The sequence below is a fragment of the Tamandua tetradactyla genome, chromosome 4 (assembly GCF_023851605.1).
Source record: "Tamandua tetradactyla isolate mTamTet1 chromosome 4, mTamTet1.pri, whole genome shotgun sequence".
Taxonomy (NCBI): Eukaryota; Metazoa; Chordata; class Mammalia; order Pilosa; family Myrmecophagidae; genus Tamandua; species Tamandua tetradactyla.
In genome coordinates this window covers 7983665-7999793 of record NC_135330.1, presented here as the reverse complement: position 1 = coordinate 7999793, position 16129 = coordinate 7983665, and the positions used below count along the sequence as shown (strand labels likewise).

The 16129-nt window shown below is 62.8% G+C and overlaps 1 protein-coding gene and 1 long non-coding RNA gene across 9 annotated transcripts in view; one reads left to right on the top strand and one right to left on the bottom strand.

The window, feature by feature from the left end:
* On the bottom strand, positions 1-15957 carry ZBTB7B (zinc finger and BTB domain containing 7B). Of its 4 annotated transcripts, none has more exons than XM_077156333.1 (4): positions 15739-15957; positions 15299-15398; positions 2693-3840; positions 1-2306 (listed from the first exon to the last, which is right to left on the bottom strand). In XM_077156333.1, the coding sequence occupies exons 3-4, from the start codon at positions 3832-3834 to the stop codon at positions 1841-1843; spliced, it is 1608 nt and encodes a 535-aa protein (XP_077012448.1). In that variant the 5' UTR covers positions 3835-3840; positions 15299-15398; positions 15739-15957; the 3' UTR covers positions 1-1840. The 4 variants fall into 4 exon arrangements, with proteins under 4 accessions (XP_077012448.1, XP_077012445.1, XP_077012447.1 ...); XM_077156330.1 differs by lacking the exon at positions 15739-15957 and adding an exon at positions 15554-15623; XM_077156332.1 differs by lacking the exon at positions 15739-15957 and adding an exon at positions 15571-15618.
* Positions 14077-16129, top strand: part of LOC143679906 (uncharacterized) — a 17082-nt gene continuing 15029 nt past the window's right edge. For 3 of the 5 annotated variants that reach the window (XR_013173981.1, XR_013173984.1, XR_013173985.1), the window contains exons 1-2: positions 14077-14786; positions 15223-15415. This is a non-coding gene — a long non-coding RNA (uncharacterized LOC143679906). The remainder of the gene's footprint in view (positions 14787-15222; positions 15416-16129) is intronic. The other 2 variants (XR_013173983.1, XR_013173982.1) reach the window with 2 other exon arrangements.

The following is a 16129-nucleotide window of genomic DNA, read 5'->3' as shown; positions in this document are numbered from 1 at the left end:
TGTGAATCTTAAATTATTATTATTTCTTCCTGTCGTTTACACCCGAGGTGGGGGAGGAACAGGAGAGGGGGATATTGCCTCCCCCCCTAAGGCACTGACTGGAAAAGCGGCAGGGGGGGAGGGGAGGCCACAGTGTCCCCGCGCCCTGAGGCTAGGCCCCAGGTCTCCCAGCCCTGGGCTCCACCTGTCACCTGAAATGCTCAGATGAGGCCCAAGGCAACCCGATTTCCACCCCTCCAATATATTACATCACTTTTTAAATAGATATAGGGACTGGTCCCACTACCCCCTCCCTGTGACCACCCCCCCAACTGTTGGGGGTACCTGGGCAGCTGTGCAAATGGGCATGGGGGTGCATGGACAGGCGGGCGAGCACCGGGCCCCTGAACCTGCCCCTTTTAAGGAGGGGTAGGGGCCGCTAGGCCAGGGAGGGGAAATAGTGCAAGGCAGAGCCCAGGCCACAATGGGGGTCCAGCACCCAGCGAGAAAGGGGGCGAGGGGAGACAGCCCCTACCTCCAGCAGAACAGGTGAGTTAAAAATCTGAAACTAGATTTCAACAAGACTGACAGAAGAGGCTATGTACAGAACGGGGTGGCCTCAATCCTCAGGGAAGTGTGAACTATTCTCCCCTACCCAGTAGGAAGCCCAGGCGGGCAACTGTCTGGGAAAGGGACCCCCCTCTCACGGGTCTGCAACCCAACTTCCCAGTGGCCAGGCGACGAGTTACTCGCCTGAGTCTTGGCAAGGGGGCGCCCGCTCACCAGCTGGGGTGGTTGAGGCGATTGAAGCCTCATCACTTGAAGTGGCCACTGGGGGCGCTCGCCCGCTCCGAACACGGCCGCCAGGTGGCGCCCGCTCGCCCGCTCGCTGCAAGGCTCCCCCAACCCCACAGTGTCACACCCTGCGCCGCGCCAGCCCGGGGGCGGCGTGAGTCAGAGGCGGCCGCGGTGGCGGCGGCTCCGGCTCGCACCTGGGCGGGGAGGAGATGGGGTGGGGGGGAGGAGAAAAGGGTAGGACGCAGCCCGGCCCGCCCTGCCCTCTGGCCCTGGGAGGGAGCGGCGGGAACAAGACATTCCCTGCCCGGGGACGCTGGAGGGAAGGGGAGGGGAGCTGAGCGGCTCCCTGGCCGGGCGGGGCCACTCCTGCTGCCCCCAGGGGCGGGCGAGCCAATCAGGCCACCCTGCCCCCTTCTTCTTCAGGACCCCATGACTCAGCGCTGGGAGCAGGGCGGAGGGGGACTGGGATGGCTCCTTCCTTACAGGCCCAGTACCCCGGTCTATGAAGCTTCTACCGTGCTTTCCCCCACCTACCCTTCCTTTGCTGCCCCCCCTTTGCATAATTTACTGCCAGGAAAAGAGAACAGAAACCAGGGAGGGGGGGTCTTGGAAGGGAGGGCCAGTCCTTCAGCCCCCTACACAGCCAAAACCCCCAGGGGGTGTGGGGTGGGGCAAGGCTTTGGTCCCAAGCCTCCCACCCCCTAGAAACCCGCATAGCCGAAAAGGGACCCCACAAATCAGAAATACATTATTGCTTCTACTCCCCAGGAGCAGCTGGGGACAGGGACCCCACCTTTACGATAGAGCTGTAAATATATACATAATATATGTATCATTCCTTGGGGGACCACCCCAATTTGGGGAGCCTCTAAACCTCAGCTTGGAACCGGAATGAGGGCTCCGGGGTGGGGGTGGGGGTGCAGGATGGAGGACGACGGAGAAGGGCTGATTCTGATGCCAGCAAGGCTCCGTGCCTGGACCCCAGCTCTGTCCCGCATGCTCCCACTGCTTGGCGTGGGTGTCCCTGGCCTCGTACTGCTCCAGCCTGGCCACTTGTCCTTCTTTAAGAGGACTCCATGGCACCCTCAGCCTGGGGCGTGACGGGCGCCCCCTCTTCTTCGTCATCATCAGGGGGCCCCGGGGTGGAGACCTGGGGCCCGGTGGGGGCTGACTGCTCCCAGAATCGAGTCAGGGAGAGGCGGAAATTGTCCAGGTGGCCATTGGAGAGGTCGAGGCCGGCAGGGGAGGGGTTGGTGGTGGAGGGTGGGGGGTAGTGGGGTGGTGCATCGTCCTTGCGGCGCCGGCGGGTGCGCACCTCCAGGCAGTTCTGGCCCTTGAGGTGGCGCTGCAGGTGGTCCTCCTTGGCGAAAGCCTTGTGGCACAGGTGGCACTCATAGGGCCGGTCCCCCGTGTGCAGGTGCATGTGGTTCTTGAGGTCGTAGCTGTGCAGGAAGCGGGCTGGGCAGTGCGGGCACGAGTAGGGGCGCTCTCCTGTGTGCTTCCGCATGTGGATCTTCAGCTTGTCATTCCTAGCACAGGCAGGGGTGAAGGAGCAAGGGAGGCGCTCAGGCTGGAGCCCTGGCTTGTTCTGGCCAGCCTCCCAGGCCCTGTCTCTTGCTGACTTGCTCCCAGCTTAGCTGGGACCTACCATCACCTACTCCTCTGCCTCCAGCACATGCTCCTGGAGCACCAAAGCTTTCATCTCCCTACCCACCTCCTTTGGCTTGCTTTCTCCTCCTCTCATGCGCTCCTGGACTCCCATCCCAGGTTCTCTCCTCCTCACTCTAGTAACCCACGGGATCCCCAGTCACTCCAGGACATGCCCCTCCACCCCTCAGGTCTCAGAGCTGCGTTCTTCCCCCATCCCCCCTGGCCCTTGCTGCCTTCCCCCACCGGGTGCCCACTGGGTGCTCACCGGGTAAAGCGGACGCCGCAGACCTCGCAGGCAAAGGGCTTCTCGCCCGTGTGGGTCCTCATGTGGCGTGGCAGTTTGCCCGCCCCGTGGATGATCTTGTGGCAGACAGGGCACTCCTGGGGCATCTGGGAGCGGCGTTTGCGCACAAGCTTGTCCTGGCCGTCCAGGCCTGGTGCCAGGGCGTCCTGGTGCAGGGAGCTCAGGTAGGCCATCAGGTCGGGGTCGATGGCATCCTCATCTGAGCCCAGCTCCTCTGGGGACAGCGGGGGCCCACCGCCCTGGGCCAGCCCGTAGGCCGGGGGATAGCCCAGCTCCTCCTCCTCTTCCTCGCCCTCGTAGCCCTCGTAGCTTAGGGGCCCCTCGGAGGGTGAGGCAGTCCCCGTGGGAGGACTGTAGCTGTCCCCCAGCCCACTGCCACCACTGCTGGCCACTCTGCCAGCCATATCCTCCTCTTCGTAGGCCAAGGGATGGGTGGGCACTGCTGGCACCTCAGGAATCAGGTGGTTTGCCCGGGCCCCCTTGGTCTGCAGGAAAGCTTTTTGGGGCTTGCGGCTGCGGCGGGCAACAGGTCGCGGTGGCGGTGGCGGTGGGAGGGGCGCCTGTGGGGGGCTCTCCTCACCGCTGGGCACTCCAGAAGCAGTGGCGAAGGCCTCCAGGTACTGGCGGGCTCGCTCACAGTCATCCTCGTCGGGGCTGGGGGCTTCCAGCCCGCTGCCCTGCAGAATCTCCACGCAGGCGGCGATGACGCACGGAATCTCCAGCAGCTGGGCCGCCTGCAGCACGGCCGGCATGTTGGCGCTGCTGGTGGTCAGCGTGGCCGTGTAGGCAAACTCGAGCAAGGCGCCCAGGGCCTCTGGCCCCACGAAGTCCAGCTCGCACACTCCAGCCCCTGCTCCCCCAGCAGGCGTCCCACCGCCCCCAGCCCCCACACCCGCCCCGCCTCCACCCTCGGTGAAGAGCTTCTTGAAGTAGTGGCTGCAGGCAGCCAGCACGGCTCGGTGGGTTCGGTACTCCAGGCCCTGCGTCCGGATGGTGAGGTCACAGAGGTGGCCCAGCTGGCGCTGTTCATTGAGGCAGCTCAGGAGCTCACTGCTGTGGTCTGGAAATGGAATCCCAATCAGGTCATCCTCAGGGCTCCCCATCTTCTCCTGTGGGGACAAGTCGAGGGTGAGGTTAGGAGTGCTCAGCCCTGCAAGGGGGCCTGGGGAGGGAAAAGCATTGGCCAATACTTATTGAAAGATGACCACATGCCAAACACTCTTCGAAGTGCTTTATGCCTACTGAATTTTCTGCAACCCGCAGAAGTTCTATTACTATCTGTTCACTGTCAGGGAAACTGAGGTTCACGCCAGTGAAGTGTCTTTCCAAGGTAGGTGGCAGGACAGGGTTCAGACCCAGGCAGGGGGCCCAGCTGGCGTTCCCTAATCATGTACTGCGGGAGCCCCGGCTTTCAGGCCCATTCTTAGAGATCCATCTGCTTTACCTGCCCCATCCCCATCCCTTCAAAGCTGGGGAGACGGGACACCTGGGTCCCAGCCCAGGCTTCACGAAGAAGTGACTCAAGGACTGATGGCGGGCCTGGCCGTCGGCCTCAGACACCTGAGCGAATGGGGTTTCGTCCTTGCCATGGACCTGCCTGCACGTGCAAGAGAGGCCAACGAGAGGTCCTCGGTTCACATCCGACCAAGGTCTGCTCCCGGGCAGGTGGGGCTGGGCGCCTTTACTTCAGTTATCGCCCTCAAGCCTTTGGTACACCGTAAAACACTATGCAAATAAGGGGAGGTGGCTTCTAAGAACCATCCTTCTCCTCCTCATGCCCCTCCCCCAACCACCCAAAGTTCATCTCCCTTCTAGATCCACCTCCCCTCTAGAGGCCGAACGGGAAACAAAGCTCCTGACACCCCCCCCCCACCCCACCACCACCACACACGCACATCCTCCCCTCCCCCATGGGGCCAAGGAGCAGCCACCCTTTGCTGGGGTGTCGCTGGCTGGCGCGGGTGCTTCCTGCCCCGCACAGATAAGCATCGCCCCCGCCCCCACCGTCAATAGGCCAAGTTCCACCCCCACCCTCCCCTTGGGCTACTATCACTACCTCTCCCTCCCCATTCCAGAACAGTCAGGAGAGCCCCTGTCTCTAGGGTCCTCATCCTGCCACCCTCTTTGCTTTCCTCTCCAAGGCAGAGCCAGAGACGGAGCACGGCAGGCAGCAACCCCAAGGCTGGGGGGCGAGCTGGTCCGGCAAGTCCGGCTTGGAAGTGGGGAGATGTACTTCAAGTCCTGGCTCCACTACTATCTTGCTGAATGACCTTGGGCAAGTCGATTTTCTCTGTGCTCATCTGGGAGGAGGGGGTGGGAGTGGAAGCCTCAAGGGCCCAGCCCTGACGTTTGGTGGGTCTGGAGGAACTGGAGTCAGTGCTGAGACCAGGGAAGCCCTGGGCTCTGGAGCCAGCGAGGCTTGAGTCTGGATCCTCACCTGCCCCTGATAAGGTCTGTGCCCTTGTGGCGGGGCCTCTTTCCTCATCTATAGTATGGGATAATTCCACCTGACCCCTAGGGTTGTTGTGAGGGTTAAATAAGACCACATGTGGTGCAGTGCCAGGTCCAGAGTAGGCACTCACTAAACGTTCCCCCTTTCCTTTAAAACTCAGACCAGGCAGGGAGAACCAATAGCTGGGGGGCAGGTTCTACTCTACTGATGGCCTCTGCAGAGAGAGCGCTTTGGGGACAGGTCTGCCTCCCTCCCTCCAGAGGGAGCTAGGTAACTAGGTGGTCCATGACCTTGGTCAAGTCACTTCCTTTCCCCAGGAGGCCTGTTTCCACCTCTGTCATTGTAAAGGCTGGCCCAGGTGATCTTCAGAGTAAGTTTCTCTGACATTTTTTCTGATGTCCCCTATGCCCCTCCCAGCAGTTGCTGAGTTCTGGATTTTGATGGGAAAAGGTTTTTTGGTGGGGAGTGGAAGGGTCAAGAGCCACAAATTTCCTCTTTAGGACACAAGAGCTGCATTGTCTTTGCCAGCCTCCCTGCCTGCCACCTTCAGTCCCACGCCAGGGCCTGGCTCCTGCACAGAGACTTAAGTGAGCAGCACCCACGTGTCTGTCTTTGCTTGGAAGTCCCACCTAGGTACTCTTACATGGCCCACGAGCGCCCACCCTAAGACCCCAAACTGCTGTTCTCCAACTCTGGGAGCTCTTGCTCCCTTTGGCTCCCAGGCCTGCACTTTGCAAATGGTAAAAGGGGTAAACGACCCCAGGACTTAGGGACAAACAAAAACTAGGTGGGCTGCAGCCACAATGGCCACTTAGGCAGGAGTGGGCACCTCCTGTACCTTCTGCCTCCTGAGGGGGATGGGTGGGACTGTCCTTGCTGTCCATTGGCCAGGAGCTGGGCACACGCAGGCACGTGGCTCAGCCCATCCCTCTCCCTCCTTCCCTCCCCACCCCACCCATTCCCGCCGCTAAGCCCGCCTCCTTTCTCCCACCCCAGGGCCGGTCACCCTGGCAACTTGGTGTGGCAGGGGCACTGATTGGCTGACCCTGCTGTCAGGTCACAGGCTCAGGCTGGTTCACCCTGCAACTCACCAGGCTTGGGCAAGGGTGGGTGTTTAACCCCTTAGGCCCAAGTCTGATGTCCATGGCCAAGAGGTAGCAACTTAGGAGGGATAGGGGTGCAAAAGGATAGGTGGTAGGGGAAAGGCAGAGGGCACACATGGGAAGGAGAGGGTGTTCCTATAGTTCTCCAGCTTCTGGGAAACTCCCCCAGTCCCTATCCAGAGCTCTGGCGCTCATGCCAACTTAGGTGCCACCTGGAACTATGTTGGTGCCAACCAGGCCAAGGGGGCCCTCCTAGCCCCATCATCTGGGAGGGGTGGGTGCGGTGGAAGCCTCCCTCTTCTTCCAGGGTGGGGCACTGGTGCCAGGGTGCCCACCCCACCTTGGGCACCCTTCCCACCTCTGCATCCCAAAGGGCTCGGCCCCCCGACGCCCAGTAAGGGCGGCCCATCCCCACCCAGCCTGGCATGCCCCCTCTTGCTAAAACCTTGTGGGCATGGGTGTGTGTGGTGGTTGTGTGTGGGGGGGCAGCTGTGCCAGGGAACCAGGTGAGGTCTGTTTGGTCTGTTTGCCTGGTAGGGGGAGAACTGGGGGCCCCGCCCCATCACTCCCCTCCTTTCCTGCCACCCCCCCAGGCTCCCCTCACTGTCAGGCCTGCTCGACCGGCCAAGCCGGTGGGCAGCTCTCTTGAAACTGGGCCCTGAGTCAAGCCTGCCCCAACTTTGGTAGGGGGAAGACTTAGGGGTGAGAAAGTTGGGAGGGGGTATAAAGGTGGGAGCCCCTATAACCTACCCTTCAACGCACAAGGGCACCTGCCAGGGTGTGTCTACCACCAAGAAACCAAAAGGTAGAGGGTACTGGCCCTAGCTTGGAAAGAAAAGGGAGTCTAGAGCTCTTTCCAGGTGCTGACCTCAGGCAGTGTCCGATGCAGGGCTGGGGGGTACCAAGGCCAACACTGCTGGCTTGTGCCAGCTGAAGGACAAGGATAGGAGGCCCCGAATGGGGCAGCTGAGTAAGGCTGGCCCCCCTTCCCCCCACCCTGGGGATTAGGGGAGTGAGGCTTAGTGCGGGGGGCAGCAGGCGGAACCAGGATTAGCGGTGGAGAAAATAGATATGGGTCTGAGATGCAGGCACACACACAGCACCCCTCGGGCTACAGTGCCCCCACCTCTGAGCTCTGCCAGGGAGCCTGATGGGGGTCTGGCCAGGTTTCTCCAGGATCAGCAGCTTGGGGTGAGGGAAGATGAGGAGCAGGCTATGACAGCTTCCTGCCAGGGGTGATGGAGAGACCTGAGGTGCTGCCCGATGTCCAGGGGCCCTGGCCGGCTCCCCCCTCTTTCTTAGCTGGACTGCCCAGCTGGGAGGTGGGGGAAAGGGGCTGAGCCTCATCCCACGTCGGGGCTGGAGGGACTCCATCGGAGAAGTCAGGGATCCCTGAGGCACCGAGGGTCTCCTCTGCTCTACAGCCCATCCCCTCCCAGTTTGTGCCTGCCTTCCCCATCCCCCATAGAGCTTCCCCGTCCTAACCTCACCACCCCCAGCACTCACACTTCCTGGGGGCCGAGGCGGGGAAGAGAGACCGCAAGCCACGAAGGGGGAAGGAGGCAAGGGGAGATGGCTGTTTCCCGGTGCTGTGGGGGTTAAGCCTCTCCCCCCTTCCAGATCCCCCATTCCTGGTGCTGGGCTCCTGAAATGAGGCAAACCTCAGTGCTTCCCCACATTCTCTTTCCATGACAGCAGCCCTTGCCCCCAGCACCCCAGGGTCCATCCGGGGAAATATGAGGGAGATAAAAGATGGGAAAGAAATGGGAGAAATCCTTCCCAGACCTCCTCACCTTTCGGCGCTCCAGTTTTGGGTAACCTCTGCCTGAGCCCCGGCCACCCCTCCGCACAACTCTCCGCCCTAATCGCGGCCTCCTCTCTGCCTCCTTACCGCCACCTTTTCCCGCCCTGGTCGAGCCTCCACGATACCATCCTCTGCTTTCCTTCCTCCAGCCTTTGCAGGCGCACCTCCTCTCTACCACATCCGCGCCCCCAGCCCCCTTCCTAGGACCCTCACTACCTCTCCGACCCTTCCCAGTTCTGCTCTGTTTTCTCTCTCTCAGGCCTCTCCCAGTCCTTCCGTTCCCTCTCTGCCCCGAGCATCCCTTCTTTCCTCCGCAGGCACGAGTGGCGTCAGCAGGGGCAAGGGAATGAAACCAGGGCCCAGGGCCTGCCCCCCAAGGCCTGATCGTGCCGAGAGGATGGCCACATTTAGGGTTCCCGTGCTCCCCTTCTGGATGAAGCTGGGGATCAAAATGTAGGGACCGGCTGGGGAAGGAGGCTGGTGGAGGGGTAGCCCAGAGAGAGCGGATGTGGGGTGGGGGGGACAGCCTGTGCCTCTGCCTGTCAGAATTTCCAGCTCTGGAGCTGCTGGACTTTCCCCGCAGGGCGCCCACCCTGGGATGGGAGGCCAGGCCACTCGTCCCCTCAGACAGACCCTCGCCGTCAGCTTCCCAGCGGGGTCTGTCTGGGCTGTGCCAGCTCCCCTCAGGGCCTAAGAAGACCGCACAAGGTGCCAGGGTCTGCCCTGTGCCCACCCCCTCCCCCCAGCCCTGGTGCCTCAGGCTGGGTAACCGAGAGCTGGCTGGTAACCCCACACCCGCCAAGCTGCCAGCAGAAACCTGAGCCCCCAGCCCCAGAGGACACCCCAGCCCGATCCCCGGAGTGCGGCTCCCTGCCAGCCTGTCCAACCTCCTCTCCTGGCCCGGCAATCACTCAGCTCCTGCAGGCCCCTTCTCCTGCCTCTCCTGGTCCTCCTGGGTCCCCTTAGACTCTGAAGCCTCCCTGTGCTCCAGTTCCTCAGAGCCTCATTTCCCAAATCCCCTCAGCCAAGTTTGGGTGCCCTCTTCCTAGCAGGTTTTCAGTCGCTGGCCCTCTGCCCCTTGGCCAACTCTAGGCCTCCCAATCTCCCCAGGGGCCTGATCTCGGAGCCCAGGGCAGGGCCTACTCACCTGGACGCACAGGGGCCGCCGGCAACTCCTCCTGGGCCCTGGGGGGAGCAGGTTGGGAGAGGTGGGGGAGGGCTGCACTGGGGGGGAGGCAGGGTGGCTGTTCCCCGCTCCAGCTCCCTCCTTCAAAGGGGCCGCCCACGACCTGGCCCAGCCCCTCCCCCCTACAGCCTTAACCCTCTGGGTGCTGGTCCCCCTCCCCCCCAGCTTGGAGGGAGGGGTTACGAGAGGGCTGGCAGCGTGGGAGAGGGCCCAGAGTCTGCTGAGCCTCTGCCTGTGCTGCCCGAAGGCCCAGCTGTATTATCCACCCCCGCCTGGCTTTGCTCAGTGCTAAAAGGGGAAAAAGGTGAAGGCTGGGAAAGGTAGAAGCTGGGACAGTCCAGGAGGACAGAGGTGAGGAGGAGCAATGGGAGAGGCTGCTGGAGGTGGGACCAGGAGAAGGAAGAAGGGAGGGGAGGGGACAGGAGGTGGTAGTGGCCAGAAGAGGGAGGAGGGGAACCCTGGACTGTCAGTGCCAGGGGTGACAGGTGCCCAGGTTCCAGCCCCTCAGGGCATGCGGGATAGGGGGCCACCAGGATGCCCTCTAGACCCCAGGGGGTCCCCCTGGCCCACTGGGAGCTGGCCAAATTCTCCCTACTCTGCACTGGGCTGGGGCCCTCAGGGGCTGGGCAAGGCGGCACCCCGCCCTCCCCATAGCCTCACCCCAAACCCACTCACATACCACAGTTCCTTGCCTGGGCACCAGCCCCTGCCAACCAGGCCAGGGGGCAGCATGTGTGCCAGCCCCCAATGGCCAGGGGGATCAGAGGGACAGTGCAGGCCTAAGAGGGGTGGACAGTTGGGGGGAGCTGTGGGCACCGAAAGAGGAAGGAGCCGGGAGGGGGCATCTGCTGGGAAGCGCCTAGCCCCACCCCTTGCGCAAGCCACTGCCACCCTGGCTGGTTGGGTGGGACCCGCCTGGGCCTGAGGGGCCACTCCAAGGCCTCTGCGCCCAGAGAGGAGTGGGCCACAAAGTTCCATTTAAACAACTCCTGGGGTCCTTTATTCCTGGAAGGAGGGGTTCCTAGTGTCCCCTAAACACTGGGCTATCCCAAGTCTTGCTAGGCTGGGGGTGGGGGGGATGTCAGAATTGCCCCCTCAAGTACCCCCTCCCCTTTCCCCCCAACAGCTGCTGGCTCAGTGCCGCTGGCCTGCTGCCCCTCACCAGCTCCCGGCCCGGTTGGCACCTACCCACCAGGATGCTGGCAGTCCTGCCCTCTTCTCCCTCTTACCCCCCTGCTCCTAGCACCCCATGCCAACTGTGGGCCTGGGGTGGGGGAGGGTCACCCCTGTGCCTTGGTGCCAGGCAGACAGGGCCAGGCCCCCAGGCCCTACAGATAAGGCCCAGGACCCTATTCTCAAACCACCTCCCCCAGAGGCAGCATGCTGGTCAGAGCCTAAACAAAGAGGGCCAGGACGCCATGGACAGCCTCACGAGCAGTTCTTGGAGGCTCCATTCCCCAGGGAGCTGGGGGTCACCGGGCGCCAGTCTCCCAGAATTCCCCTGCCCAGGCGTTTGCTTGGGCACCAAAGTCCCTGTGATTCCTGAGAGCCCTAGTGCCCGCAGCCTGTGAGGCAGTGGGGTGGGGCTGCTCTCTGCCCTTTGATCCCCATAAAGGGAGGGAACCAGCCTAGAGGGCAGGGGGCAGGGGGCAGGGAGGGAGTTCATGGGGCCCTTCCATTTCACCCCTGCCAGGGGCAGCAGGGCAGGGTGTGGGCATCTCTTGGGTGGGGCTCTAGGGTGAGAATGGGCAGCATGTCTCAGCAAGGGAGATGGGTGCCGCGTTGGCATGGGATGGCAAGAACAAGGTGGAAGGATGTGGAGGGTACCTGTATACCAACCCATCCCAGTCTTGGCCTTTTACCTCCTTCCAGAAACATTTCCCCACTCAGCCAAATCGGGAGAGCAAGGTGGACTACAACTCCCAGTATGCACCACAATTGCTTTGTGTGTACCTTGGGAGTTGTAGTTCCCTTGAGAAGCCCTGTAGGTCTCTACTCCTAGAGCCCTGCTAATGGGGTTGGGGAGGGCAGAGCATAAATCTTCAATGGGACTATGTTTAAGGAGAGGTAAAGGGCTGGGGGGCCCATGGAGTTGGCCGGGGGGTGAGGACCCCTGCTCCCAGGCAAAGTGGGAGGAAAGGAGGAAGGAAGGAGGAGAGGATGTCTGTTGAAAGGGGCATATGGGTGGGGAGGAGTTGGGGGGGTGGTGGAAACAGGAAGGAAACTGAAGCCAGAGACATGAGGTCGAAAGCAAGGGCCTGGGGGAGCCCCACTCCGAGGCCTGGCAGGGCCTGGGAAGGCCCCTCCCACCACCCCCTTTCTGGTGGTCTGGGGAGGCTTAAGAAGAATTAATGGTGTGGAGTGGTAGCACATTGGTGCAAACTGGCGTGGGGGTTGCTGGCTGTGGTTCCTTGCCACCAGTCTCTTGCCTGGGATTCTGTCCATCCCTGGATCTGGTGCAGGTGTTTGCTGGCCTGGGATCACTGAAGGCTGACCTGGTTCTGGGGCTGCTAACAGGCAGAGTAACGGTTTGGGGGAGGTCAGGGCCAGGCCTGAGGGTGAATACAGGCGTAATATGTGTGGTGTTAGGCCCAGTTGTGGGGTCAAGGAAGAGGGCTGGCAAATAAGGATGCTCACTTCCACGGCAGAGACCATGGCAGGTGGTGGCTTCAAGAAGTGAGGGTGAAGATACTGAAGCCACCAGCTTCCCAACCACCCTGGCCTCCCTGGGGAATTTGCTAAAGGTAGCATTCCCCTGTGCCAGGCATCCAGTGAACAGTAAAGGTGGCACTCCTCAGGAGGCCAGATGGCAGCTGGGTACCTTTCCCTAGTGGGAGCTAGAAGGAGCAGGAAGGTCCTGAGGCCATTTTCCCTGGGTTCCCCCACGCTTCTGAGATGCTCATAGGCCCTAGCCAAGATTCTTGCCAAAACCTGGCTGGGTAGGGGTCTTACTTATACCTCTGAAGCCCTTGGTGGTGGATGGCAGTGGCTCTATCCCCGCCCCTCCAGTCCCCCAGGCCCGCCTTGGCGCCTGACCGCCTATGCGTTGGCAGGATTGGTGGGGGTGGGGGTGGGGGGGTGGGGGACGGCAAGGCAACTTCAAACTGTCCGGGCAAAACGTCAAGTTTACTCACGAGTTTACTCAGCAGAAGGAGGGGGAAGAGGCCAGGGCAGGCACACCCCATGCCAGGGTCCTATCCTTCTGCCTGTCCCCACCTTCCTCCCCCACCCTTCTCTTCAGCCCTAGGCCAAAACAGGCATAGGCCCCGAGGCCTGGTGGCAGGGCAGTCTGAATTTTCAGGAAGGTCAGAGAGCAAAGCAGGCTGGAGGCAGGAAGCCCCGAAGGAGGCCCAGTGGCTTCTGTCAGAGGGCAGCGTCCTGCCTGGAGCCCATTTGCTCCCCATGGTGGGGCCTTGGCCCTGGAGCTGGAGAACAGGGCCTCTCAGCCACTAAGAAGGGGCAGTTCCAGGCCAGGCCTCCTCCATCTCAGCAGTCCCCGGGGCCTTGACTTCTGGCTCCAAATGTACAGTTCCAGGCTGTGCCTTGGGCACCAGCATGATGCCATCAGGACACCTATAGGATCAGGGGTTCATCCTCTCAGCCCTGGCTGGGAATGGGGGGCCTGACATCCTATCTGACCTACTTCTCTTTCCTCCCCACCTGCTTTCACTCTCGGCTTCTCTCCCCTGGCCCTCACTGTCCCCACCCGAGAGGCGCCCCACCCCACCATGCCCGCTGGGGGCCCCCTCCCCCACCCTTCCCCAGGGTGCCAAGTGCAAGCACACAAAGGGCCCGATGGTGCATTGTTAGCCCAGCCCCCGCTGCCCGCCGCGCCCTCCCAGGGCGGGCACTAGGCCAAGGAGGAGCTGGGGGCCCTGGGTGCCAGGGGGCACCATGGGGAAAGAGGAAGAGGACAGCACCTGTCTCTCAGGCATTGGGGTCCTATCAGCCCGGGCTGAGTGGTGATGAGAGTGCCCCAGTAGGGCAGGTCTCTCTCCCTGACACCTGAGCCTAGTGGGCACCGCTTTCTTTCTTCCCCAGAGCCCCTTACTGATGGCATTAACCCCTTCCTGCCCCCTGCCCCAAGGATGGGGTGGGGGGTGTGTGGTACCCAAGGGAAGGAACAGTGTCTGGGGGTGCCAGCAGGCTGTGTCGTGCCCACAGCAACCATGTAACAGAGGCACGCTGGGGGAGCTGGGGTCCCGGGGGCCAGGGACAGGAGGCACTGACAGAGATTTCTCCTTGTTTCATCAGCTGCTCCAGGGGGAGCCCCCTGCCCTGCTCCCCAGTCACCAGTAAGGAAGAACACTGCCACCCAGGCCCAGTCACAAATTTATCCTGCTCCAGCCCAGCCCAGCACTCCTCATACTCATTCTCCTCCCACCCAACTTGATCACCACCTCCACGTCAGCTCCCCCCGTGGAGCCAGGCGGGTGTCGGGGTGACCAAAACCAGTTGATGCTTGGGGAGAACAGGAGGCAACCCCACAATCCTCCAGGCCTCACACCTCCCCTCCCACCCCCCAATTCCATCAGGGAACAGTGACTTCTCATTTTAGTTTAACCCTACACTGCCCACTTTGGCTCCCCCAGCCCCTGATAAACTGCCTCTCTCCTCCAGGAATAAGTTGGGGGAAGGGGGAATAGCTGCGCTGACTCATTCCCATTCTCAGCTGCAGCCAGGGGTCTCCAAGGCATTCGGGCGGGGGTCAAATCAAGAACGCCCTCCACCTGGCCCGGAAGCCAGGTCAGCCTGCCGGTCTCCCCTCTCCCCAGCACCCACTTCCGGTGTCCCAAACTAGGTCAGCAGCGCTCGTTTCCTGTGGGTCAGCTAGCACCGGCGCCTCTGCCCCTCCCCTGCTCCGGACCCAGGCTCCCCGCCTCCCCTCCGCCCCCCAGGGCGCCCCGAGGTCTCACCACGTCTCAGCCGCCCTTTGATACGTAGGGGTTGTGCGGGGCGGGGGGCAGGGGACCCGCCCTCTCTCCAAACACCAGCAGGGCCGGGGCGCCTGGGCAGGCACGTGTCCGGGCACAACCCACTGCCCACGCCGCCCCCCCATTCCCAGCCCCCCCTCGTAATGGCCGGGACACGTCGCTCTCTTACTTGGGGTGGGGTGGGAGGAGGGAAGGCAAGCTGGAAATTCAGAGCAGCGCCCCCCGCCCCCTTGAAAGGGAGCCCCCCGCCAGCGGCGCCTACCGAAGGTCCTACAACAACACGGTAGCGACCCCCATCCGGGGTAGGGGCAGGTGCACCGGCGCCAGGGCGGGTGGGGTGCGGAGCACAGTAGGGAGGAGAATTCTTCCCAGTCACCCACCCTCGCTCTCGGGGTCTGGGGGCCGGAGCTGGTTGTGAGAAGGTGGGGGCGGGACTGGAGCCCACAGGAAAGGAGCGAGATTGTGGAGCGGCGGAGAGAGAGGGTCGTTCTAGGGCGCGCGGAGGTTATCGCCGACCCCCCACCGCTGGAGAGTGAGCGCGGCTCGGGAAGCGCAAGAAACCGAATAGTCCAGCCGGTAACTTTCCCCCAAGCCGCGGCTCCTCCGGTGTCTCCCCCCACCCCCCATACCACTGGCCCGGGGCCAACCCACCGCGCCAGGGGGCGCAGGGGGTGGCGCGTTGTCCTAGTTAGAGTCCGTCAGCGTTTCCATTCCCTCAGCTCGACGCGGTCAGGGGTCTCCCCCGAAAATCTCGAAAGAGACTGGGGGAGCGTTCCGCGCCTCCTCACCCCCTCTCCATCCCGGAGTCGCCTGTCTGTCTGATCCCAGGAGAAGTGCGGAGAAAGTTTCTGGGAACCTCTGCCTCGGGTTGGGGGGCGGCCGTAGTTCCTCTCTACCTTGCCCGCAGTGAAAACCAATTCCAAAGACCCAGGGTGCTGAGAAGACACGGGGAAGCGGGGCGGGTGGTGGAAACCTGGTTTGCACGCGTGTGCGTGGGGGGTCTCTCTTACAGGACGGACGAAGGACACTGCAGCAGTCTTGAGTTCAGGAGGACCCCAAACCGGGAGACAGAAGTGGGGTACACTCACCTCTCGGACGTCGGGTCCACTGGCTGGAGCTGCTGAGGCACGGCGTGTGAGCAGAAGCGCGTCCCCCGCCAGGCCCGGGGGCTTGGGGCCCTGCTCCGTCCTGGTCAGAAGGCCGCGGTCAGTCGCTCGCCGCTCGCTGCTGGGGGGCTCCTCCTCCGCCGCCCTCTGCCTCCTCCTGCCGCCCGCCCCCCCTCGGCCGCCAAGAGCCGCACATCCACCTGGCTCCCACCCGCTCCCCCTCAGTGCCCGCCTCACCTGTCCTGCTGTCTCACCTGTCCTCCTGGTTGCTTTCCCCCCATCCCTCCCCTCCCTCCCCCCGCCCCCTGCCACCCCCAAACTCCCCCCCCCCAGCCCTTAGCAACACCCTCAGTCACTTCCTGGTTTTTCACCCGCCCCCCCCGGGCCCCCTCCCTCCGCCCAATAAGGACATAAACTTCAACCTCTTCGTCCAGCTAGTCCCTCCAGGGCGCAGATAGGTCCCTCCCTCCTTTTTCGCCCCCTTCCTCCGAGCTCTTACTTTGCGCCCCAAGCCTTCCCCACCCCGCTCTCTTTCCTTCTCCTTTCCTCCTCTCTCTCTTTTTCCCTTCACCTGCTGCGGTCCCTCTCCCCCTTTCTCTCTCTTCTATTGCCTGTATCTCTCCCAGTCCACCTTAACTCCAGCCCCGCCCCCGCCCCATCCAGTCCTCCGCGGCAGCTCCGCCCCGCCCCCTAAACTCCACCGCCCCGCCCGTCCATTGGCCTGAACACCCGTCCATCCGAAATGGGTCCCGCCTTGTTCTCGGCCAGGGAGGGGGAGGAGCCAAGGGGCTGGCCTGAAACCCGGAGGAGGGT